Raw genomic sequence first — 26,592 nt, 5'->3', positions numbered from 1 at the left:
GCACCTGTCACACAAATGCCAGAATGAATTCCACTATTATATACAATATGTCATATGCTAATCAAGGTTAAACTTTAAATTTAAATAGAAACAAAAATTGATATTTTTAAAAAGAGATAAAAGCCTGAATCAGTGAGATTTAAAAAAATACTTTATCAACAGTGAGCCCTAATAAAACAATGCTAATTTTTTTTTAAATGGCAAATTAAATGCTAAATATAAATTGGTAAGATAATTCACAGATCTGAAGAGGTAATAGTATCAGATGCCGAATACTCCTAAACTTATCTCACTGTAATTCCTACCAAAATTCCAGTTGATGTATTTGTAAAAATTAAAGCTAATCCTGAAATTCATAACTATAAAGGAAATTAAATATCCAAATCAGTATTTTAAAAGGAAAATATCTGACCTGGGGAGATACCTCAGTGGGAAAAACATCTGCCTCACAAGCTTATACATATACATACACACACGGTACATATACATACTATATATGGTACATATACTACTTAACTCAATTTGATCATAACTTTTTTTGAAAAAAAGAAAAAACTATAAAATCCTAGAAGAAAAAAAGGAGTAGCTCAAAAGTATAAACACAAGAAAATATTAAAAATTCTTATATTTCAAAAGTTTCATCAAGAAAGTAAAAGGTAGAAAGGAATAAAAAGTTTTTAAGTCACATATCTAACAAGGTATCTGTGCACAAAATATATAAAGAGCTTTCATAATTAAGTCATTTTTAAAAAGGCAAAAGTGGAAGCTGGAGAGATGGCTCAGAGACTAAGAGTAATTACTGTTCTTCCAGAGGATCTGAGTTTGGTTAAAAGCAACCACAGTTACTCACCTGTAAACTCTAGGGGATCCAATACCCTCTTCTAACCTTAGAGGGCAAAACATGCATGTGGTGCACTTACATACATAGAGACCATAGACACACACAGACACAAAAAGTCAGGGGGAGTGAGAAAGAGGGGGGGGACAAAACACATAGTGTTGTAAAGACAATAACAAATGGCCAATAAACACATGAAAAGATGTTTAATTCAAAGAAAAAAAACAGAAAAAGATACCACTTCATGCCTACTAAATGGTTATAATTTTAAAAACTACAGTAACACACATTGGCAAAGCTGTAGAAAAATAAAACACTAAAACACTGCAAGGAAAAATATAAAATGGTAGTCATTTTGGAAAATCAGTAATATTATATGTATTCTATGTTCATAGAATATTATATATGACACTACAAATTAATACTCAGGTATATATTACTCAAGAGAAATTAAAACATATGTCTAACCAAACACTTGTACAGCACTGTTCAAAACAAGAAAGTACTGACAAAAAAAATGTGAGAGAATGTACGAATATATAACAGTGAATGTTCATACAATATAGCAAACCGGCAAAAAGGAATAGTCATAATACAGGCCACAACACAGATAAAACTTTTCATAGAGTTAGTTTAAATAACAGAAACCACTCATAAAGAGTCATATGTTCTATGATTCCATTTATACAAACTGTCCAGAAGAGGTGAAGATATACAAAGTGGCAGCCAAGACCTTACAAAGTTATTGCTAGTGGACATGGACTATCAGGACCATAAATCCTTCTTCCCTCTGCAAAGATTCATGTGTTAAATGCTAAAGGCTTAGTCCTCAACTTGGACTTACTGGAAGGTGGTAGAAACTTTAACATTTGGGGTCCTAATAGGAACCTGAGACAGTTGGAAGCATGCCCTCAAAGTAAATTATGGACTACCTTTGTTTTCTAAATGCTGTGAGGTAAACAAGTTTATCCCAGGTTCTCCCCACCATGACGTGACACATGATTATAGCCCCAAAGAGGAGGCTGTGGTAACAAATAACCAAACTGAGTTCAAATAAACTCTTCCTCCTCTTATGTTAGTCATGTCAGATATTTCTTATAGTAATGGGTCTACGTATAAGTCATTTTCAATAAAACAGCTTATATATGGTAATCAGCACAATTAATAAAAGTATTGAAACATTTTCCCAAAATGATTAATATAAGAAAAGAATGAAAGAATACACCATACACTGTAATAGTTCAACCTGATTAAAAACTGTTCCCCAGTAAAAGGTAAGGGGTCTATGCCTTTCTTTCCATACAACAGAGTGTAGCAGTTATGTTGAAAATTAGGTCATAGGAAGCCACACAGCTGCACTAGTTTCTTGGAATGATAGGGGACAAGATACTACTTAAGACTCTAAACTCAGACACTATACTGTAAAAAAGCACAAGCCACATGGAAAAGTTATTTATAGGTAAAGCTCTGGTTAACTCCAACCTCTGAGTTCTCACAAACTATTTACCATGCCTGAGTAAAGAAGCTTTTAGATGATTAGTACAACTAACTGTGTTAACACCAGACATTTAATGTGTACCAACAAAAGGCATGGAGCAAAGACAAATTTTTCAAAAACAGCTCTGCATAAATTCTAAAAGCATATCTATGGTTAGGTAGCACTATATTAATAAGAATAAGGGTATACTAAACAATATAATTACAAAAATGTCCAATAAATTTTTTAAAAGAACACCCCAGAATAATACAAAGTAATACTTGAGATTCAAGGACAACTTACAATAGGAATGCAAGTCTTTCATAATTTAAAAAATTTTTAAAAAATGTAGGCTGTTACACTAAAAGTGGTTTAAAAATTCTGTGGAGGTGGATGCTTGCTATATATCTCAGGCTGAGTTGGAATTCATTATGTAGCCCAACTTGGCTCAAAACAAAAGATCCTTCAGACATTTTCCCTCAAGGACTAGGATTATAAGTGTATACCATCACAAAGAGGTAAATTTTCTTCTAACCAAATAGTACACTAAGAACATATTTAGAACTGAGCATAGGGGCACAAGCCGAAAAATATTAGCATTCAGGAGACTAAAGCAAGATAGTCAACTACTCCCGGACCAGTCAAGCTTCATATTCTGTCTCAAAGAAACAAAAGAGGGGGAATCAGAGCCAGATATACATACATTACTATAATGTGATATTGTAAATGTGCTAATGGAATGTCAAGAGTAAGGTAAGAATAAATGTTACATTGGAAAAGTGAAGACGGTACCTTAAGAACACTTTTCAAAATAGTGACATTTAGAGGCTGAAGAGATGGATCAGAGATTAAGAACACACACTGATCTTACAGAGGACTCTTGAGTTTAATTCTGAATATTCACTCAGGCAGATCACAACTGCCTGCTGTTCCAGTTCCAAAGGGGCCAATGTGTCTGTACTACCTGGGCCCTGCACTTAAGTGAACACATCTACATGCAAAAACAGATATATACACATAATTAAAAGTAAGCTTATAAAAGAATGAATTTTTATTCAGTCAGCCCTGTTTGATTTGGAAGAAAGAAAAGGAACTATTCCAAGCACCTAGAGAAACATGAAGGCCTGAGCACTGTGGCTGAGAAATAGAAAGTATGCCATAAGGAAATCTGGGCTGAAACTTTCGAGTAAGGAAAAACCCAGTTTCTAAAAAGCAGGTTTCCTTGATCAAATTTGGCCTCAGGAAAGTAAGACAAGAGGAAAATACACATAACAACTCAGAGGTGGACAAGAGCTTTAGGGCAATCCCTGGGGAGATAACCAGAAATGTCCCTTGGGGCAGGCAGAAACAGAGTTTATCCAGGTTTTCTTTTCACTTTTTACTCATCTTTCTCATCTCGTTGCTGGGGGCCAAACACAGGTCTCTGTGCAAGCTAGACTAGCCTAAAACATCTGATAACCTAAAATAGTCAACAAAAACCAAGAAGACTAGAGAAAAACAGAAGCATCTACTTTGCTGTGACTGTAAGTTGAAATTTCTGGTAATTTGTATACCTCCTGCCATTGCATGTGATGTTGAGACCTTAGCACCAGTGTGATAGTCTTAGGAAAGTTTGGCAAGACTTTATAAGACAATTAGAGCATGCAGCATTCACAAATGGGATCAATGTTCTTAGAAAATAGGTCCCAGGGAACTGTCTTGCCCCTTCTACCAGAAAAGGACACAATGCGAGGATGCTCTATCTATGAACTAAAAGGCCCTTCAGACATTAAGAATCTTCCAGCACCTTGATCCCAGACTTTCTAGAATCCATAACTTTGAGAAACCAATTTCTGTTGTTTATATGCTATGTAGACCAGGTCATTTTTAGCAATGCAAACGAACTAAAATACTGAAATTTACAAAAATAAAGGACACCAGACAAAAAGACTGGAGTTGTAGCTTAGTCAGCGGCAAAGCATTTGCTTAAGCATGCAGAAAGTCCGGACTGAGCAAAGTGTGTGTGTGTGTGTGTGTGTGTTAATGTATTCAACTAAAACTAAACTAAAAAAGAATAACAAAAATAAAAAGCAAAGTAATGAAATGAAATACAGTACAGCTGAGAGAAACATCTCATTTGATAAAACTAATGCAAAAGGAGATCTTTACAGAAATGGGTACTTTTTAAACTAATAGACTAACAAAAAAACACAGTATATAAGCCATGAATGACAGACAACTTATCCCAATACAGCAGAAACTCAAATAATAATTTAAAACATTAAACAACAAAACTTCTAAGTATTCAACATAACTACAGAAACATTACATTGTGGAAGATAAATTCAAATGCTTTGAGTTGATATAAAGGCACAAATGGCTAAGTATTTCTATTTTTCATACAATACTTTTTACTAATCTCAACTTATATTTTACATCTTAATTACATAGTCAAATACTTACATAATTACAAGCAAATTTTGCATATAAGTTATTAATAACATAAAACCCAAGTAACTACTTCTCAGAAAACTATCCTTATGCACCTAATATTGATAGGCATTAATTATATAAAGCTAATTCCCTTTAACATTAAATTAATACTTTTTATAAAATACATATATTTCAGGTTGTGTATGATGGCATATGTCTATCTATATTTCTACCTATTAAGAAGACTTAGCAAGATTTCTAGAGCTTAAAATTTCAAGAGCATATAACAGAGACCTCATCTCAAAACAACAAAAGATAGTATACACTTCTTGCATATTTATTAAGAATCAGTTAACTAAGTGGCTAGTAATATTAGATCACTCAACTAAGAATTCCATCTATGGTGGTTCTAAAGAAATTGGCCTGATAGGTCTATGATTGATGTGCATATAGTGACAGTAGAGGTCAGAAAAGGTCTTCCGATCCCCTGACAGTGGAGCTACAGGTATTTGTAAATCAACATGTGGGTGTTGTGAATTGAAGCAAGGTCCTCTGTGTGGTGGTTTTAATAAGAATGGCTACCATAGGATCATAGATTCAATTATTTGGTCACCAGGGAATGGCACTGTTAGGAGGTGTGGCCTTGTAGGAGGAAGTATGTCACCGGAAGTGGGTTTTGATGGTTTCAAATGTTCAAGTCAGGCTCTGTGTCTCTCTCTTCCTGCTGCCTTCAGATCCAGATGTGGAACTCTCAGCTAGCACGCCTGCCTGTATGCCTCTTCACTCTCCCTGCCATGCGAATAATGAACTAAACCTCAGAGACCATAAGCAAGCCCCAATTAAATGTTTTCCTTTATAAGAGATGCTATGGTCACCGTGTCTCTTCACAGCAATAGAACATTGACTGAGACACTCTGGAAGAGTAGTAAATGCCCTTAAACACTAAGCATCTCTCCAGCCAGCAAGACTTCATTTGCTAATTGCAGCTATATAAATCCTGGAAAACACGAATCTCCATAGCCAAACCCAATATCATATTTTCTTATCATTTAATTTTTTTGCCTCATGTCATTAAAACTTAGAAAATGTAATAGAAAAATGATTCAAGACACAGCTTTGCATTGAGGTTGTAACTGAATGGTAGAGGACTATGCCTGGTATATACAAGACCTTGAATTCAAACACACACACACACAGAAACAGAGGCCTAGAGATGTAGTGATTAGAATACTTACCTTGAATAGGTTTGAGTCTAAGTTTGAGTCCCAGCAACCTCCCCAATGAAAGGTATTATAAACATATTCATGGTTTTGTATTTATTAAAACAAAATCAGAAAAATAAAGGAGGGGCCAGTGAAATAGTTCAGTGAGTAAAAGTGCTTGCCATGGAAGCCTAAGAAGTTAAGTCTAATCCCTGAAACTCACAGTAGAGAGAGAACCAACTGCTTGCTGAAAGCTCTCCTCTGACTTCCATACCAACAGTCACACAAGCATGCCATACTTAGACACAATAATAACAAGTAAAATTAAAAAGAGGGTCAACAAGATGCCTCAATGGGTAGAGGCACTTGCTAAGAAAGTCTGGCCATGTTAAGTTGCTCTTCCAAGTCACCATTAAAGATGAATGAGTTCATCAAGTTCTAAACTCTATACACCCACCAAGCATGCACAGAAATGGCAACACACATGACACAGGAGGCTTGGAGAAGGATACACACAAGAAATAATTAAAGAAAAGAAAAAACAGGGCAGCACTTTATATGTTGCTAGAGTTTAAAAATGCACAAATATACTTCAAAGAATATCATAACTGTTACCTGCATAGCACTCTTGCCCATTTTAACAACTTCAAACAACATCATGTTTTCCACTCCATTCTGTTGATGATGACCATTCATTCGGTTTGGACCAGAAGGAGGTTTTCCTCCTCCATTTCCACTTTTACTCTTTTCTGCTGGACCCTTTTTGCCTTTTTTACAAGTCTGAACCAAAAACAAAAAAAAACAAGCTGATTAACTTATATCACTCTCACGATCCTTGAAAACTGAAAACAAAAATATCAAGAAAGCTGCTGATTAAGTTTTAACTTGATATATAGAAGAATGTCATTCAAATATAAGAAAGTTACATGACAGTTAAGACCTCTTTGTTTTCCATTAAGCTCACATTATTTTTTAATTTTATAATTTTTAATTTTGAGTGTTTTTTGTGCTTGGTTGCATGTATACCACGTTTGAGCCTGGAGCCTATGAAGATCAGGAGAGCTTCAGATCCTCTGAGACTGGAGTTAGCTATGTGCCACCATGCAGGTGCTGGGAGTTGAACCAGGGTCTTTGTAAGAGTTCTTACTGCTGAGTCAACTCTCCAGCCCAGAAGCTCATATTATTTTACAGCAGATCATAGTCTTTGATGACAAACTGCAGGTTGAAATTTCTACTCCTATTAGGCTGAGTGATTTGACAAGTTACTCATCCACACATTACTCCACATCTGACATGGTGGCACATGTTTAGAATTCCAGCATTCAAGGGACTGAAACAGGGAGACTGAAACAAATTCAAGGTCAATCTGGACTGTATGAGGCCTTGCTGTGAAAGTGGAGAAAGGAAAGAAGGAGAATGAGGGGAGAAGAGGAATAAGAGAGAACTAAAAGGAAAAGAGAAACATTTTCTAGTTTGTAAGGCAGAAGATAAAAACTATGGCTACCTCACAGGGCTGCTGTGATGATGCAAACAGAAAATAATTATTACAAATATACTCAGCACATAATAAAGTAAAACAATAATTACTATTATTATCACTTCTGTTTGAGAAGAAATTCAGAAAATGTTACGTAGATCTAAATCAACAGAATTAAATCTACTGAATTTGATTTAATTTTGAAAAACAATGCCATATCACAGCATTAAAAGTATTCAAAATATTGAGAAAGTTTGAAAAAACACCACAGAAATAAAAAACATTTCTTCAAGTTTTATCTTAGTCTATCATTCTGTATTAGGGTACAGAATAGAGTAGGTAGCTAGAACAATCTCCTGTAAAGTAATTCAGACTTAGTTCAACCACCTAACATAACTCCTGCTGCCAGCTTTAAAAAATCACTGCAATATTCTTTTAATTTTCAACTTTATTTTATGTATAAGTATTTTTCTTACACATATGGATGTGTGCCCACAGAGGCCAGAACAGATTACTGATCTCCTCAAACTATTATTATAGGAAGTCATGAGCCACCATGTAGGTTCCAAGAATCAAACATGAGTCCTCTCAAAGAGCAGCCAATGCTGTTAACCCAGAGTCATCTCTGCAATCTCATCATTACAGTCTCAAACAAGTGTTTATAAAGAGTGTAAATAAAGCTATGAAATTCGTTTTTATCCTGAGTCAACCCTCAAACACCATGAGAATTCAATTAATGATCACTGCGTAAAAATGAAGTTCACTTATAAGGAAGCTATCAGTATTGAGAGTAGGAATTTCCTGAATCAGACATGACAGCTTCCTTATAAGCTTTCCTTATAAGTAAAAACTTCATTTTTACGCAGTGATTCTCCCTTTCCCAGTAGCCATCAATTGCCAATAGCTCCTCAGATAAGATCGGAACATCATAGCCCCCTTCTCCACCCATACTGGCTTGATCTTGCACAGGTCTTTCCTATGCTACCAGGGGATAAAAGTAATCAACAATTTTACCCTAACTCATTTTTTTAAGTGTATGAGCATTTTGTCTGTAAGTATGTCTGTGCACCATGTGTGTGCCTGGTATCTAGGGAGACCCAAAGAAGGTCTGCACCTAAATCACTATGCAGATACTAGGGAATCAAACCTTGGTCCTTTGCAAGAGCAGAAAGCAAGAGTTCTTAACTGCTGACCATCTTTCCAGTCTCTCTAATTCACTTTTAAAGTGTCAATGCCAAAAATCAAATCAAAGGAAGAATTTTCAGACCCTTACATTTCATGACTTCAGGATCCCTTTTAGAGATATACATTCCTGTGATCTAGAGAGCAGGTGTCTGTCAACCTTCTATAAAGTTACAGTAAATATCTTTGCCTTTGTGAGTGACTGCTCTACTTTGTTTCTATTTCTGTGATAAAATACTTAGGAGAGGAAGGTTTTGCTTGGCTTATAATTCCAGGTCAAAGTCCATCATTTCGGGGACATCAGGACGGAAACTCAAGTAGTCACACCCCACAGTTAAGAGCAAATAAAACCAACATATCCTTGCTTTGTCTCAGCTGGCTTTCTCTTTACTCACTTAGGTTATAGTAGTGTCTACAATCGCCCAGGTTCCCCTACATCATTTAACAATTAAGAAAATTCCACCAGACATGCCATAGGCCAACTTATCTAATTCATTATACACTCTTTCCTCAAGTAATTTTAAAAAGCATCAAGTTGACAGTTAAATCTAACCAACATAGTCACATACTACATATTCTTTATTTTTATAAGACATTAAAAATAAAAGCAATATTCTTGTGTTATGGACAGTCTAAAAGCAAGCCATTTCTATAATTTTCTGATTAAAAGTCCAACCTATAGATTTATTTCCAAAGACACTCTGTGTATGTTTGCATATCACTTTACAGAGTCCTTTCTGGTTTTGGTTACTGTGCTTTTCTTTTTGGTGTTTTGTGGTAATGGGGATGCATACAGGGACTCATCCACACAAGGCAAGCAATTATTAGTGAAATACATTTTTAGTCCTTTTGATTATTATTTTGAGACAGAATTTTGCTAAATCATTTTTTAGGCTGGCTTGAAGTAAACAAGCATGCCATCCTGGAATGAAATTGTAATCCACCTGCTTTAGCCTCCTAAGTAACTGAGATTAGAGGCATATGTTACCACACTTAGCAAAACACATACTATGCGTAATAATTATTTCAATACATAATTTTATGATATTTTGAGATGTTAACTGTTAATTTTGCTAAAGGAATCAATCGTTGTGAGCCTAAATCATTAATACCTGATTGTAAAATAAAATGATTTTGCACAAAGTAAAAGAATTTCAGATAAGGCTAAAAAACTACAAGTATATTAAAATGTTTTAAAAAGTTAACATTAACACAGAGCCATATAATTTTAAATTGTTTATCATGTGTGTTAATATAATTGGTCAGTATGAAAAGTTAGTACAGTTACAATATTTCAATCCATCTGCTGTGCTTGAGGAAAACGTGGTAAAAGAAGGGAAATGCAGAAAAAGTACAGATTGGTATAGTTACATATACTTGTAACCTCAACACTTGAAAAGGCAGATCAGAGGTCAGTCTTGGCTGCAAAGCAAGTTCAAGGCTACATGACACTAAGACCCTGTCTCCAAGAAAGATGGGACATGGGCAGAAGATGAGGAAGTAGAAAAAATAAAAGACCTTTGGTGGTAGAATCATATTAAAGAAATGGATCCAGATCATTCAACCATTGACTGTCTCTAGATATCAATTTCTATCTTTTTATACAATATGCAAGTTTTATATTCAAGACTTTCTTTTTAAATTGTATGCAGATCTGTAAGTAGGTAAGTAACATGGGTGAAGGTGCCTGCTGAGGCCAGAGGAACCAGATTCCCCTGAGACAAATTTACAGGTAGCTATGTTTCACAGGATGTTGATTCTGGGAATCAAACTGATGTCCTTCAGAAAAGAAATACACAGTTGTAACAGCTGAACCACCTCTCCAGGCTCAGGTTTTGTAATTTAATTTTATATTAAATTAGGTTATTATAATTATATAATTATACTCATGTATACATATATACTAATTGTTACCATAGCACACAAAACATAAAAAATGTTAAAATGTAATTGCTCTTATTATTATAATAAATCCTTGATCTGACCACTAACACTTCACCTTCAGCACTGGCTCTAAAAAGTTAAATAAGCTATATCAAAAAAAGAAAAACTTTAGAGGGACTTAGGCTATATCACAACAACAGACAGAATGTTCAATATATGTGAGAGTCCTTGACTCAATCCCTAGCACTACCAAACACAAAGTAAAACAAAACTCAGAAAAGTTATTTACTCTCTTGAGATGCCATGAGGATAGACTCTAATCTGAACGTATAAATGAAATCATAAACAAAAGTAGACCATAGAAAACTGTTTAATAATAAATAACCATGGGCTGGAGAGATGGCTCAGTGGTTGAGAGCACTGACTGTTCTGCTAGAGGTCCTGAATTCAATTCCCAGCAACCACATGGTGGCTCACTACCATCTATAATGAGATCTGATGTCCTCTTCTCTTCTGGGGTGTAGGTACGCATGCAGGCAGAACACTGTACATAATAGCTAGCTAGCTAGATAGATAGATAGCTAGAGAGAGAGAGAGAGAGAGAGAGAGAGAGAGACAGAGTGACAGAGAATCATATACTGCTCAGTAGAATTACAAATGTTTGTTTTCAACACTTACAAGTTCCAGTTTCCATTCACATCCTTGTGTTTCTGTTTTAAATTTCTATTTTTCTAAGGAACTAAGCACAAAACTTGGTAACAAATTAATTATGGGCATTGTAAGAAATGTTCCAAGGTCTTGATAAATAATTTATGTTCCATGTATAAAATGTGATGTTATGAAATCACTAAACATTACAGTTATATTCATTGATAAAAGTTGTTGAAGATTCTCATTGAGTTTGGGGTACACATTATTAGTAGCTTGCATGGTATGGTTCCACTTAAATTAAATTCCATATGGAATACACATACACACACATACACATTCAAGTTGAATTATGAATGTCTGAATTATAAATAAACTCTGGATCCCAGGATTATGAGGAAAGTTCACTGCACAGTTCTATACAACTTAGACATTTTCAAAATATGTCAGTAGAAAAATCATGATCTAAGGCTGGAGAGATGGCTCAGCGGTTAAGAGCACTGACTGCTCTTCTAGAGGACTCAGGTTCAATTCCCAGCACCCACACTGCAGTCCCAACTTCTGTAACTCCGTGATCTGGCACCCACACACAGACTTACATATAAGCAAAATACCAATGCAAATGAAATAAAAGTAAATAAATTACTTAAAAATCACAATCTACATGGTAGTACACAAGTATAATCTCATCACTTAGGAAGAAGATAAGTCAGAAATATCATAAATTCATTCCAGCCTGGGCATGCCTAAGCTACGTAGTGATACTAAGTAGTAAAAAACAAAAACAAAAACAAAAATTCCAGCAAAATAATTTAGCTACTGACAGCTATCTGGCTACTTAGTCACTCTCTAAATTTGTGTTCTACTGACTAAAAACTCAACTTTGCTAGTTTTCATCTTTGACATTGACAAAGGATAAAGTGATTTTCACTAGTAAAATATACATAATGGGTATATGCTACATGTTATACATTCAGGTTATATATTACATCAGTAGGGTGTATCAGAATCAATTTACAGGCAAATCAAACCAGTTGGGATACCACATTTTGCTTAGCATATTGTACTTTATGCTATTTGGGCTGAAAACATAAAGAATCATGTACACTCAGAAGGTCTCCAATACAATTGAGACCCCAAAACAACCCATATTTGAAGGATAAAAATTCTCTTTCAGTGAGGTACACACACGCACGCATGTGAACGCACAAACATACACACACACACACACACACACACACCTTAAAAAATAGTCACATAAATGATACATACTTTGCCTTTGCCTTGCTTCTGATTTTTTCCTTCAATGTCCTCAAAATCGGTGTCAGAAGAAAAATGTGTTTCTGACTCCCTATGACAAAAAGATAAGCAAATATTTTAGACCTTTCTTACAAAAGTAGGTGATATTTCCAATTTTTTAACATCTAAAAAAGAAAGGCATGGTTGAATTATAACAAATCAGCAAGTCACAAATAAAAGAGTTATAAATGTGGAAAATGGGATGACAGGAGTAGGAAGGAAATAAAGGAGGATGTAGGGCCGGGTGGCTGTTGTGGTACACACTTTTAATCCCTGCACTTAGAAAGCAGAGACAGCCAGATCTCTGTGAGTTCGAGGCCAGCCTGGTGTACAGAGTGAGCTCCAGGTCAGTCGGGAACATACAGAGAAACCCTGTCTCAGAAAACCAAAATCAAAAACAAACAAAACGAACAAAAACAAAATAAACTATTTTGTCATTCAATATTAAATCATTAGAGAATCTTAGCAATATCTACAGATCCTCTGACTTCTACTTCATTCAAAAGATTTACACATAATATAAAACCAAAAAATATACTATAAGTATGTATCACTATAAACAAAATGAAATTCTGAGCGAATATCTCATAAAAAAATTCATACAAAATAAACTGAAACATAATAGAGAACTATGCTAAATGCTCAAAAACCTTAATGAAGCAAACAGTCAGTAAACTAATAAGGAGACTCTGTTCTAATACTAAACAGCAGTGATCTTGCAGAAATAATATCCCCGTCTTCTCATCTATAACACGATATACAATATACACAGGAAGAATGAAATCTTCCAAGTCTCTTCAACTTCCAACAGATAAAACTACAGTCCTAAAAAAACTGTCCCTTGTTTTTAGTGGGAATAGGAATACTTTGCATAACCTGAATTTTCTCATACACACAAAAGAAACTGTTTTAAATTAAAATTTAAGTAGCATGCATAGTTCTTTATAGTGTGTGTGTGTGTGTGTGTGTGTGTGTGTGTGTGTGTAAGAGAGAGAGAGAGAGAGATCGTGTACAAACTAACCCTACCCAATTTAGACAGTTAAAGCAAGATATATATATTGGTATTTATATAACACTGAGTTTCGCAATGAAGCCACCATGAAAGATAACGGTATAGCCATTGAAAATAAGTCAGTTCCGCTTAAAATAAATGGAACCAAAGGGAAAGACTATCTTTATAAAGGAAATCCTTTCTATCTAGATTTCTTCTATTTCTGCTTTTATTCCTGTAATATTACCAGCTGTCCAGACACTGTTGAGGTAGGAATACTTCATAAATCTAAAGTAATGGTTAGCATACCACAAAGAAAAATTACTATTTATAGTACTTACCTACAAAGCAATTAAAACAATATACTGAAGATAGTGTGAATCTAAATGTGCCCTATCATGTTGATGTAATAAACACCAGTTCTGAGTATTATCTACTATTCAATTAACTACTATAACCTTAACCATAAAATTTAAAAGATGATTGTTGCCGGACAGTGGTGGCGCATGCCTTTAATCCCAGCACTCAGGAGAAAGAGGCAAGGAGATCCCTTTGAGGGTGAGGTCAGCCTGGTCTAAAGAATGAATTCAAGGACAGCTAAGGCTGTTACACAGAGGAACGCCATCTCAAATAAATAAATAAATAAATAAATAAATAAATAGATAGATAGATAAATAAATAAATAAATGATGGCTGTCACTGATATTCTTCTACAAACATAGTATGGCAAAGTAATTAAAACCTTTTTAAATATTTTCATACAAAAATCATATTCTTTCCTTCCCAGGTACTTGGGAAGCACCAACTCTTGGCTCAGTAACTGCTAAAAATCTGAACAGTAGCTTTCCCAATACTTTAATGGCCACAGAAGAGCCAAAGGCTCAGGAACATTCATATTCCTCCCAACAACCTAAACCACAAGAATAAGTCACTAGAAATAAAAACTGAATCATCAAAATGGGAATTTAAATTAACCCCCACACAGAAATAAATAAATTCTCTCCAAGTCTGTCTAAATTACATTGTTTCATAGGTAAAATGACATATTTATTAATATGTTGACAAAAATACTGAGATGACCCTTCAATGGTTGGAAACAGGACTCATCTACTAATAACAGGACTGAATTTTCTTTTCTCACTGTCCCTTACATCTCATATGCCCAAGCAAATGCTGTTTATTCTGCTCATCAATCCTAATTATCCATTATCCTATTGCAGATCCATATTAAAGTATTCTACATTAATAATCTATAGTATAAACTTTTTAATGATCTTGAATCTTGATGTACATAAGAAATTGCACACTTTTTGCTTAACTTTAAAATAAGAGCTCATAAAAGGAGGCATACCTGGTCTTAATTCCTTACACTGTCCTATACATCTTTATGAAAAGAATTTTCTATTTGAGGGATGGTTTTAATTTGGTAAGCAGGCCCTCATTATGTAGCCCAGTCTGATCTCAAACTCTCAATCATCCTGCCTCCACTTCACAAGTGCTGGAATCACAGGTATATATGCAGTACTAAATGTGGCCCAAAAACTCCTTTTTAAAAAAAATTCAATACTTGGAGAAAGTCTCACTCTAGATGCTATTTTTCCATAGTAACCTTAATGTATAGTAACAATATACTGTGATTAAAATATCACAGATTGGGCTAGAGATGTGACTCAGCATGATGCTTAGCTAGCATGCCCTAGGTTTGAGTAGAAATGCATAAAAATGAGCATGGTAGTATATGCTTGCAACCCAAGAACGTGAGAAGGCAGGGGTTTCATGAGTTCAAGGTCATCCTAGGCTACTACATAGGGTATATGTAGCCTAACTTTTGGAGACTATATAACTCAATAGCAAATACTAGTATGCACAAGGTCCTGTGTTAATCCAAGAACATCAAGAAAAAATCATACTATTAGCAAAATCCCAATACTCATAATCTCTACCAAACAAAAATTATTAAAAATATGAAAAGCTACACATTAACAAATGTAGAAACTGGCTCGTATGTAAAATGGTATCCATATAGTCAAAATTTTTACCCAAACTTTTCTTCTAAATCAAGTCTCATAATCTAACATGATCTAACAAGAAATTGTGTGTATGTTAAAATAAAGCTAAGCATATCTACAGGCAATTTAAAGGCTTATTTTTATTCAGACACCCCAAGGAAGCATTATTTTATATAAAAACAGATACTATACCCAGCCATAGTGGTATGTACCTTTAATCTCAACACTTGCAAGGCAGAGGTAGATAGCGCTCTCTCGCTCTCTCTCTCTCTCTCTCTCTCTCTCTCTCTCTCTCTCTCTCTCTCTCCCTCTCTCCCTCCCTCCCTCCCTCCCAGTTATAGGCCAGCCACGGCTACATAGTGAGGCCCTTTCTCAAAAATTCACTCACATCTACATATGTGCATATAATATGACTCCTACAGAGACAAGAGAAAGGGTCACTGTATAACCCAAAGAGATCTAGATCTCATTATATAGCTCAGGCTAGCCTTGAACTTGTTATCCAGGCATGGTGGCATACACTTTACTCTCAGTGAAAAGGAAATACTACAAGAGCTACTATTTCCCATCAAAAAAAAGAAAATAGGAAAAAAAAAGACAAGGGATAATTACAATAAAAGCAAACAAAAGGATATAAGTAGTGGTTCTTAAATGTTTATTTTATAGGTATTAGTGCTCTATGTGCATGCCTAGTGCCCAGTGGTGCCCCTAGAACCAGAGTTATACATAGAAAGGCTATGTGAGTGCTGGGAAATGAAACTGGTGGCTCTGCACACAACAAGTTCTCTTACCCTCTAGCTATCTCTCCAGCTTCAAGAGTGTAAGTAACTTTAAAGACAGGATAGGGAAATGGAGAGGTAGGTGGGTGAGTTATCAAGTATTCAATCATTTTTAGACCAATATGTACATAACCTGTTTCTGAAACGAATGAGTGAGATGTTTTACCCTCATTTGATTTAAAAACAAATCTTGATATGACAACCTAAATACTTATGTATGGTATAATTCCCTATTAACAAAAAGATTTGACATTTTAATAATCTTGATATTCTCCCTCAAAGCAACTAGTACTATGTGGTGGTTTGAAAGAGAATAGCACCCATAGGCTCATATGCTTGGTACCCAGTTACTGACAATATTTTAGAAGGTTTAAGAAATGTATATTTTAGAAGGTTTAAGAAATGTAGCCTAATTGAAGAAGATGTGTCATTTGAGAAGTGGGCTTTGAGGTTCCAAAAGCCCACAACAGAAGTCTCTTCCCTTTGCCTGCTGCCTACAGATCAGAATGTAAGGTTCTCAGCTACTGCTACAGTGTCATACCAGTCTGCTTCCTACCATGATGATCATGGACCAACCCTCTAAAACTAGCCCCAATTAAATGCTTTCTTTCTAAGAACCATGGTGTCTCTTTCATAACGGTCATGGTGTTCTCCACAGCAACTAAGGCACACTACAATACCAACAATGGACTCAAAACTTCCCATCAAAAAATTATAGTAGAGGCTGGAGTGATTTCTCAGTAGGTAAAAGCATGTAATGCTCATGCAGTGTTCACTTCCCAGTAACTCCAGCTTCAGGAAATCTGATGCTGTCTACTGGCTTTGACAGGCAACTGCATATATATACACATACTCACACATAGACACATGCACATACACAAACTGAAAATAAAATAAATATTTGCAAAAAGATAGTATAATACACCATATGTAAATTTTAAAAATAGATCCAAAATACTACAGAAGTACTAAAAAAATTCAATGACTACCAATTAAAATAAACTTTGAAAACATATACGCTAACTTATATATTAAGATCAAGGAGAAGTAATTTAATCAAAATTACCATTTCAGTTTTGTGAGAAAAGACAAATCCTTAAACATTACAACAATACAAAGTACTTACTGTAGAAGATTAAAATCAGTTGGTATTTCTGGAGCTGCTATCATTTCTTTATCATCTTCTGGAACACCCCAATGTCAGAAATATATTCATATATTTATGTGAATTAAATAACAGTGTGCTTCCTCTAAGAAAGACGGTTCCTTTAAAGAGGAGAAAATATTCATTATAAATATACACCATAAACATCAAGAAATATTCACTCAAAAGCTAAATTCCCCAATGTCTCTTAATGTGTTTTAGTAAATAAGTATTTTGTTCTCTTCCATTTGGCTAGATGTTAAGAACTCTTACAGAGCAACAGTAATAACACAAAGATGATTATACCATACATAGTTTTATTTAAAATATCTCATGACTCTCCAGCCTTGTGATTGTTCTCTGTCTCTCTCTCCATCCATCGATCTACATGTATACAACACTTGTTTGTATGTGTAGTGTCATGTGTATATATACATACAACATGAAACACACATAAACATCATGTATATACAAATAAATACATATTAAAAAGGAATAGAATATTGCTCTTAATGAAGTCAAAGTACCTAAGAAAACTTTAAATCATAATATAATATGCCTAATCTTTTTATCGATAGTATTCAGACATGGCTAAAGGAGCATTTAAAAACATATTAAGATATAATTTGAAAAGAGTAAGTTTTTCCACCCTTGATACAGCAAAAGGTTTGGTTTACTAATAAACAGCTGTTGTGTTAATACCATGTTCTGTTGAAAAGAGTAAAAATGTAAAAAAAGATTTTGATCTGTTCCCCTCATGATGCCTACACAAACAAGGTGAATAACATTGGTCAGCATGCTTGAGTTTGATCCCCATCACAACAAATAAAAACAAAAGTCACAGAAACATAAGAATGCTACTTGTTGCCAGGCAGTGGTGACTCACACCTCTAATCACAGCACTTGGGAAGCAGAAGCAGGTGGATATTTGTGAGTTTGAGACCAGTCTGGTCTTCAGAGTGAGTTCCAGGACAATCAGGGTCACACAGAGAAACCATCTCAAAAACAACAAAAGAGAACCAAAAAGGAGAGTGAAAGCTACTTATAGTGGCATACACCTATAACCCCAGCAGTCATGAGTTTGAAGCCAGCCTAGTCTACATAGCAAGAATGTATCTCAAACAAAAAGGATGACACTTGATACCAAATTAAGTATAAATCTGAGCATGAGAAAGGAATTGCTTTCTAGCTTTGAAGGTCACAGGTACACCTCCTAAACAAAAGAATGATCTGTATTGAATGACTAATGTATAACGGGGGGGGGGGAGGCAACAGGCTAAAAGCTAAGGTCTGAATGTCTTACCATAAAAAAAATATAAAATCTTTCTTATTTATTATATGACTATGTGTCACATGTGGAGGTCAGTGAACTTTGTTGTGCTGACTTCTTCCATATTTATGTAGGTTCCAGAGATCAAATCCAGGTTGTCAGATTTGAGTAGCAATGCTTATATCTGCTGACCTATCTAACCGAGCTTTTTTTTTTTTTTTGAGACAGTACCTCACATATCCTATACTAGCTTTGAACGCCCTATGTAACTGAGGACAACCTTGAACTCTTGATCCTCCTGACTCATTTCCCCAGTACTAGGATTACAGATATACAGCAGAAGACTTGGCCTTTCATAGGTTTCAGTCTTATGTTTCAGTTTTGATTTTGTCTTTAAAAGAGAACCTAAATATTTGGTGGTCCCCTAAAGTGCATAAAGGCCTATGAGATGATTCAGTAGGTAAAAGTCCCTCCCACCAAACATGATGACCTGAATTCAATTCCTGGGACACACACGGAAAAAAAACTGACTACCTCAAACTGCCCAATGACCTCCACATATGCGCCAAGACATGTATGCCCACACCAAGACCCATGTATTACTTACTACACACACATATAGATAAGTACAATTAAAAATAAAAATAATTTTAAAGTAGGTAAAGCTGAATATTATCTTATAAAATAAGCTCAAATATACCATACTGGTGAAATTCTAATGACCTTTTCCAATAAAACAGATACAAGAAACAAAAAGCTGAGTGTGGTGCTACACATCTATACTTCCAGCAATCAGAAAACAAAAGCAAGAGATATTCTAGTTCCAGGATAGTCTAGACTACACAGTGAGATCTGGGTCCCTAGACAGAAAGAAAAGGGTGGGCAGAGAAAAGAAAATAAGATCCAAGAAAAGGAGTAAGTCCATAAGAAACATGAATTGACAAAAAAAATGTGTTCAAAACACTATTTCCTAGCTTATACTATTGTCGGGCTGAAATTTAAGAAAAAAACCTTTACAAGTATTTATGCAGCATGAATGGTGGTGTATACTTCTAACCACAGAACTGCAAGATCTGAAATTCAAGGTCATCAATGGCTACATAAAGTTCAAGACTAACTTGCCTATCTGAAATTCTGTCTCAGAAAAAAAAAAAGAATATTCTGTGGACAGCAACATAACAAATTCACAGTGAGAAATCATTCAGTTTACCTTCTATCTATAAGGTCCTCATACTCTAAAATCTTAAACTATACCTACTATTAGTATGGTCTTCCTTATACCCTAAATTACTGTTCCCCATACAAGACCTTTAAATGGTAATCCAGCTTTTATTACTGTATCCTAAACAAATGTCCGTATTTCCAAGGTTTGTCATCACATATAGAATATCTTTGTCTTCTAATATCCTAGATAATGTTTAAGAGGAAAATGTTATTTGATATTTTAAGGGAACTGTAAAGGCACAGACAAATTCTGCCAACACTTCGTGGTAAGATTTTAAAAGTATACGGAAGCCATCTATGCTGTGTCACCACTGCATCTCTGGGCATTCTCAACAAAGACTGTGGGACCTGAAGTATTGTTCAATGATAGCACTGAACAGAACAATGATCTTTCTTATGGAACCTACCTGTACAAGAAATATGAAAAGACATTGTTTCTTCTAAGAAAGCATATACCTCTTAAACCTAAAAATGCCAAACTTCATATATTTTGGAAAGCCAAGGATGTATAGTGATACCTTGTCTCAAATATATGTGTGAGTGTGTTTATATAGTTATATTTATATAATGTTACTATATATATTATATATTATATTTGAGACAGTGTCTCATATATTTGAGACAGGGTCTCACTATATACCCCTGGCTGTCCTGGAATTACAATAGAGAACAAACTAGCCTTGAACTCACAGAGATCCACCTGCTCCTACTTCCCAACTACTGGGACTAAAGATGTGAGTCACCATTGCCCAGGAGTTTTTGCTATTTTAATCACCTGACTAACTTATTAGCTAACCAAACAGCATCATAACTTAACAAAAATCACAAAGTTGTTTTGGGATTTAGAAGAGAGCACAGTGGGTAAAGTTGCCACTGGGAATGTTTTCTAAAATTGAAGTTTTAGAAATCAAAAAGTTGAGAATGTTTCTTTATTTTAAATGTCTATACCTGCATGTGAATACAATTTGCTTTTTCCCAAAAACTTAGATTACAAAATTTACTAAATAATGCTTTCATTCAAGTCTGGTGGCATAGGTCTATAATCCCAGTACTAAAAGGCACAAGGCAGTAGGGTCCCAAGTTCAAGGGCAGTCCAGACTTGACAAACTTAGTGAGAACCTGTCTTAAAATAAAAGAGAGGACTGGGGATAGAGCAGAGCATTTGCCTAGCAAGTGCATGGTGTTATGTTCAGTCTCCATTACACTGCCTCTTCACCAAAAATGTCTTTAAATATACTTAATTACATTAGAATTTAAGAACATACGATGATTAAACAAATGCATAAAATATTAAATGGCCAATCATTTCTGGACTATTGCAGGCTATTAATTTAAAAAATATATATGCTCAAAGATCACAAGGTGGAGCTCTCACCCAATATCAAAGAAAAAGTTTGAGGTCTTGATCACATATAGGGATTCTCCATAACCACTATAAAAAAGATGCTATTCCCACGACTGGGGAAGATAGAGCACAGACATGAAGTGTGTATTAAGTCTCCATGACTATTTTCCTTGGAAGGGCCATCAGCATCAACTAGCTTCTGTTTTTTCTTATTGAAAGGTTACCTATATTTAGTGTACATTTTCAGGCTGTTATTCCAACTTAGATTAGAAGTTAAATTTAATAACAAAAACATCTTCTGGGGCTGGGTTGCACTACAAATCAGAGAACTTGTATTCCATCTGAAACAACCAACACACACGGGGTGGGGAAGTGACTTTCAGTTCTGAACACATGAAAAAACTTTAGTGAAGTAAATAAATGTATATAAATAAAAATAAATACATTTTTTAACTACAAAAACTGATTTGTAAAATTAACTTAAATTGTACCACAAAATTGAAGCAAGTAAAAAAAACCTGTTATTTTGTGATGCTGTTTAAAAAATAAGAATACCTTTAATTTTTCCTTTGAGAAGAATAATTGTTGGAAATGACTTTTAATTCAATCGCAAGCAGTCGAAACAGAGTGAACCGAGTCATGACTAACACAGTTGTTCAGAATTCATGTATTACAGGGGAATCTGGTAAAGAACACCTAAGCAGCTGATGCATTAATTCTATCACCAAAATTCTTCAGCAGCTAAATGCTGGTGAATTCATGCACACCATGTCATCATCTTAGTGTTCCTCCCCAAAGTCACACTCTTCTACTCATTAATATCATATCTAAGATATGCATATACCTTCCAAAATGCCATTGACATTATAATACAAGCACTGAAAACTACAAATTACTTAAATGTCCAACCATGGATTTAAGAGGCTGTACATCACTGTAAGTAATGAAACATTTAACAATGAAACTACTTATGATTTTGTATCAATGTAGATAAATATGATACATTTGAGAACAATACACTAAAAACTGTATATTAATAGTAAAGAAAAAGAAAAAAAGGAAATAGGAAGAAGGAAAAGAGGCAAAAATAGCCAACATCAGACTGACCAACATGTGAGTGGCCTTTCAATTTGTAACTTACAGTCTTATGGTTAGTACAAGAAAAGTTCAATTCTGAAAGAGAATTGTACTCCACAAGTTCCAAACAGTGGCATAGCCTGTCATTCTAGTATCGGAGAGACTAAAGCAGAAGAAAGAACACAAGTTTAAGGCCAGCTGGAAAAATTTTAAAGTTGAGGAATTATAAAACTATGCTGCTAAAATATGATTCATTCTAATTTTAGGTTCATAGTAATAAAAAGTTAAGCATATAAAAACTGATTCCCATCATAAATTTTTCTTTCTTATACTTGCAAAGTGTAGATTAGGAGGGAATAGAAACTTTTCTTTCGGTGGTGCTTAGAGGTTTAACTTAGGGCTGTACATGCTATCATAGGCAAGCACTATAGTGAGCTGCTATCTCCAATCCAGGGAACAGAAACTTCCTCACAGAGGGACTAACAGGAGCAAAAGGTTTCTTCATATTGTGTTGTGGTTGGTTTTTTAACTCTTTTCACTCTTTGGGGAGCCCACCACTCAGCTCTCAAATAAAATACATGAAGGCCTATTATTACTTATAAATGCCTCGCCTTTAGTTTGGCTTGCTTCTTGACAGCTTAACTGATCCCGCCTACCTCTTGCCTCTGGGCTTTTCTCTTTCTCTATTTCTGTATACTTTGCTTTACTTCTTTCTCCATGATTTGCTGTGTAAGCTGGTGGCTGCCCCCCCCCCCCGATGTCCTACTCTCCTTGATCTCTTGCTCCTCCCTTTCCCCAGATTTCTGCTCCTATTTATATTCTCTGCAGGCCAGCTCCGCCTATCCTTGCTCCTGCCTCACTATTGGCCATTCAGCTCTTTATTAGGACTATCATGGGTTTTAGACAGACAAAGAAGTACAGTTTCAGAGTTAAACAGATGCAGCATAAACAAAAGTCACACACATTAAAATAATATTTCTCAACAATATTAGCCTAGCTATATTCTGTTCTGTAAATTAACCTGATGTTGATTAAAACAGGAAAAGCTACTACCAATTCTCTGTTAAATGTCATATAGCAGCTTTGAGCATATGGGATAAGAAATGAAAAGCTAACCATTTAAATTAGATATAACTACATACCTTCAAAAGGAGAAAAATGTACTGTCAATTTAATGATTTAAATTTTATTCATTTCAAAATATTTTTTCTCCCTTCTAGCAGGCTCCCTAATTGGTGCCAAATTCTTCTAAGTAAATAGGACTGCAAAGAATGACAAATTATGCAATGATGACATGTACTCTGACCAGCAGTAAATTCTGTATCTAGAAGTTTCTTGATACCACATTGTAGCTACCACATACATTATTTGCAAATGCATTTTCTTTTCTACAAAGTGGATCAATCCTAACGAATCCATAAGCTCATGGCCTAGAGTACAGAAACAGGTAATCTGAAGAAGGTTAAACCTTAAAGAAATCCACAAAGAATCAAAGACATTTCCTAACTCAAGAATAAATCCCATATCTCCTCTTACAATCTTTAAAAATACAAACAAAGAAGTTAAGACTCCAAAAGAAAAAAGCCTTTCTAAAAGAACTAGGTAGACAAACTAAACACACTAAAGGTCCCAAGACTTCAAAACTAACTTTTATGGGGCTGGAAATAAGATTCAGCAGTTAAGAGAGAGAACTTGCTCTTCCATTTTGTTAATATCTCAAATATCTCACTAAAACATCACATATATCTATCTTTTTAAACTTAGTTAATTTAAGTATGTATCACATTAACATCATTTCCAATGTTAGGACATTCTAAATCAACAACTAGAAGTGTGTATTATCAACATTTCAATTTGCTAGAACAACAGATATCTAAAACTATAAACATCATATTTGAAACAAGGTTATTTCAAATTCAGGTGTTAACACTAATAAAGGATATACAGTATTATTCAAGCATTTCAATTATTTCATGCTAGGTACTACTTGTTCAAATGAAAATTTTCAAGCATTGGGAAGTGGTGGCGCACAGCTTTAATCCCAGCACTCAGGAGGCAGAGGCAGGTAGATCTCTGTGAGTTCAAAGCCAGCCTGGTCTATAGGAGCGAGTTCCAGGACAGGCTCCAATGCCACAGAAAAACCCTGTCTTGAAAAACCAAAAAAAAAGAAAGAAAGAAAGAAAAAGAGAGAGAGAGAGAGAGAGAGAGAGAGAGAGAGAGAGAAAAGAGAGAAAGAAGGAGAAAGAAGGAGAAAGAAGAGGAGGGAGGGAGGGAGGAAGGAAGGAAGGAAGGAAGGAAGGAAGGAAGGAAGGAAGGAGACAAAGACGAAGAAGAAAGAAAATTTCAGGCAACAGTAGATGAGGACAAAAAGAGTTTTACCCAGATTTCAAGCAGAATCTGAATTCTGATTTCACAGAATATATGCAGTAAAAAGGATGGACTGAAAATTACATATTTAGTTAGGTAAAATCCAGAATTAAAAAGACAAAATAATATAACATAGTCTCTCGTATATGCAGACATGATTTTAATTATTACATGTGTATACGTGGGTATGGATAGGTCATGTACTGAGAGAGGATGAGGTTTTAAGGAAGTGGAAGGTTTAATAGAAAACGTGACACAAAAAGTGAATAAAAGTAGAGTACTGAAAGTGGAAGGCTACAGATAAGGGACCAGAGGAGAGGAAATGGAGATGGATTGCCAAAAACAGAGCATGTATAAAAATGTCACAATAAAGCCCATGACTTTGTAAGCTAATTCAGAAACAAAGAATTTGTTTTATTTTACTTATTCCCAATAGATTACATCGAAAGCATCTACCTAGCAGCTGCAAGTCCATAGACTCAATCCCTAGCACCACAAGAAGAAGCTAAAACTGAGGGCCATTTGAAAATTTGTGCAGAAACCTAACATAGTAGACGCTTCTGAAAATATATGTGTATCTGGGGCTGGATATATGGCTCAGAGGTTAAGAGCACTGACAGCTCTTCCAGAAGTCCTAAGTTCAATTCCCAGCAACCACATGGTGGTTCACAACCATCTATAATGGGATCCGGTGCCCTCTTCATATATATATATATGTGTGTGTGTGTGTGTGTGTATACATATATATATATATATATATATATATATATATATATATAATGAAAGAAATCTAAATGGAATCAATCACCAAACAACGGAGGACACAAAGCCCCATTTAGACATCTCAGCAAAGGAAACCCTCAGAGGCAGGAATAGGTTACATCTATTGATCAAAGGGGTCTTATGGAAAGCCCCAAACAACCCAGGCAATTGTCAAGGCTATTAGATTGTCTCCACAAACTAATGAAAAGGCCCTATTGCTGAACATAACACCTACATAACTAATTCAACACAAGTCAAGCTGGTGCCTTCCTAGAGCCTTCACCCCTACTGGAAGTCAATTAGCATGCTATCAGAGAAGACAGGTAAACACCAATCCAGTTATCCTTCCATCTACAATGGTGACCTGCCTACAAGATAATACTGGTGCTGAGGCTGGAGAGACGGCTCAGCAGTTAAGAGCACTGACTATTCTTCCAAAAGACCCAGGCTTGAATTCCCAGCACCAACATGGCATCTGACAACTGTCTGCAACTACAGTTTCAGGGTATCAGATGCCCTCATACAGACGTACATGCAGGCAAAACATTAATGCATATGAAATAATAATAAATACATCATAAAAAGATGCACTGGTGCCAACAGTGACACAAACTTTGTGAAACCAACCAACCACTATCTGACTACAACCACTATCTGATTGGATTTAAGTCCCACCCCACGAGATGAAACCTACGCCCGATACTGCACGGATAGCCAAAAACCTGAGCCTAGATGGGCCATACACCTAGGGAAAAACCAAATACTACCACTGTTCTGCTAAAGGAATATAGCAATGAAATGACATTCTATTATACTCAGAGATATTTCCTCTTGCAGTAAATGGGAGCAAAGACCCACAACTGGAAAATGTGCAGAAAGTGAGAGACCTTTGAACATTAAGTCCTAAGTGGGATGTCTCAATCAAATCCCTCTCATAATGCTCTGCCTGGGCTTTTTTCTTAACCTTACAGGTCTTTTGCTTAAATATTATGGTTTCTGCCTTTGGTTTTTACGGGATTTCTGTGCATGCAAATGTGTCTCAGCATCTGTATATACCTCTTGTATTTTTCTTTGGTTCTTTTTTCTGTTTCTGTTAGTTTATTTGTCCTACTATAGTTTGTTTTTATCATATTTTATAGAATAGTACAGACTTGGGTGGGTAAAAAGGTGGGAAAGATTTTGGGAGGCGTTAGGGGTGGGGAAAC

General features: G+C 35.2%; 1 protein-coding gene across 8 annotated transcripts in view; it reads right to left on the bottom strand.

The window, feature by feature from the left end:
- Positions 1 to 26,592, bottom strand: part of Stag2 (STAG2 cohesin complex component) — a 127,569-nt gene that overhangs the window by 62,190 nt on the left and 38,787 nt on the right. For all 8 annotated transcript variants that reach the window (XM_087903082.1, XM_087903084.1, XM_087903086.1 and 5 more), the window contains 3 exons: positions 17,325 to 17,464; positions 12,393 to 12,471; positions 6,545 to 6,709 (listed from right to left, as the gene is read on the bottom strand). In XM_087903082.1, the coding sequence (XP_087759208.1) occupies positions 6,545 to 6,709; positions 12,393 to 12,471; positions 17,325 to 17,368 (288 nt within the window). In that variant the 5' untranslated portion in view covers positions 17,369 to 17,464. The remainder of the gene's footprint in view (positions 1 to 6,544; positions 6,710 to 12,392; positions 12,472 to 17,324; positions 17,465 to 26,592) is intronic.

This window comes from Myodes glareolus, chromosome X, assembly GCF_982192425.1.
Source record: "Myodes glareolus chromosome X, mMyoGla1.1, whole genome shotgun sequence".
Lineage (NCBI taxonomy): Eukaryota > Metazoa > Chordata > Mammalia > Rodentia > Cricetidae > Myodes > Myodes glareolus.
This window is presented reverse-complemented; position numbering and strand designations above follow the sequence as displayed.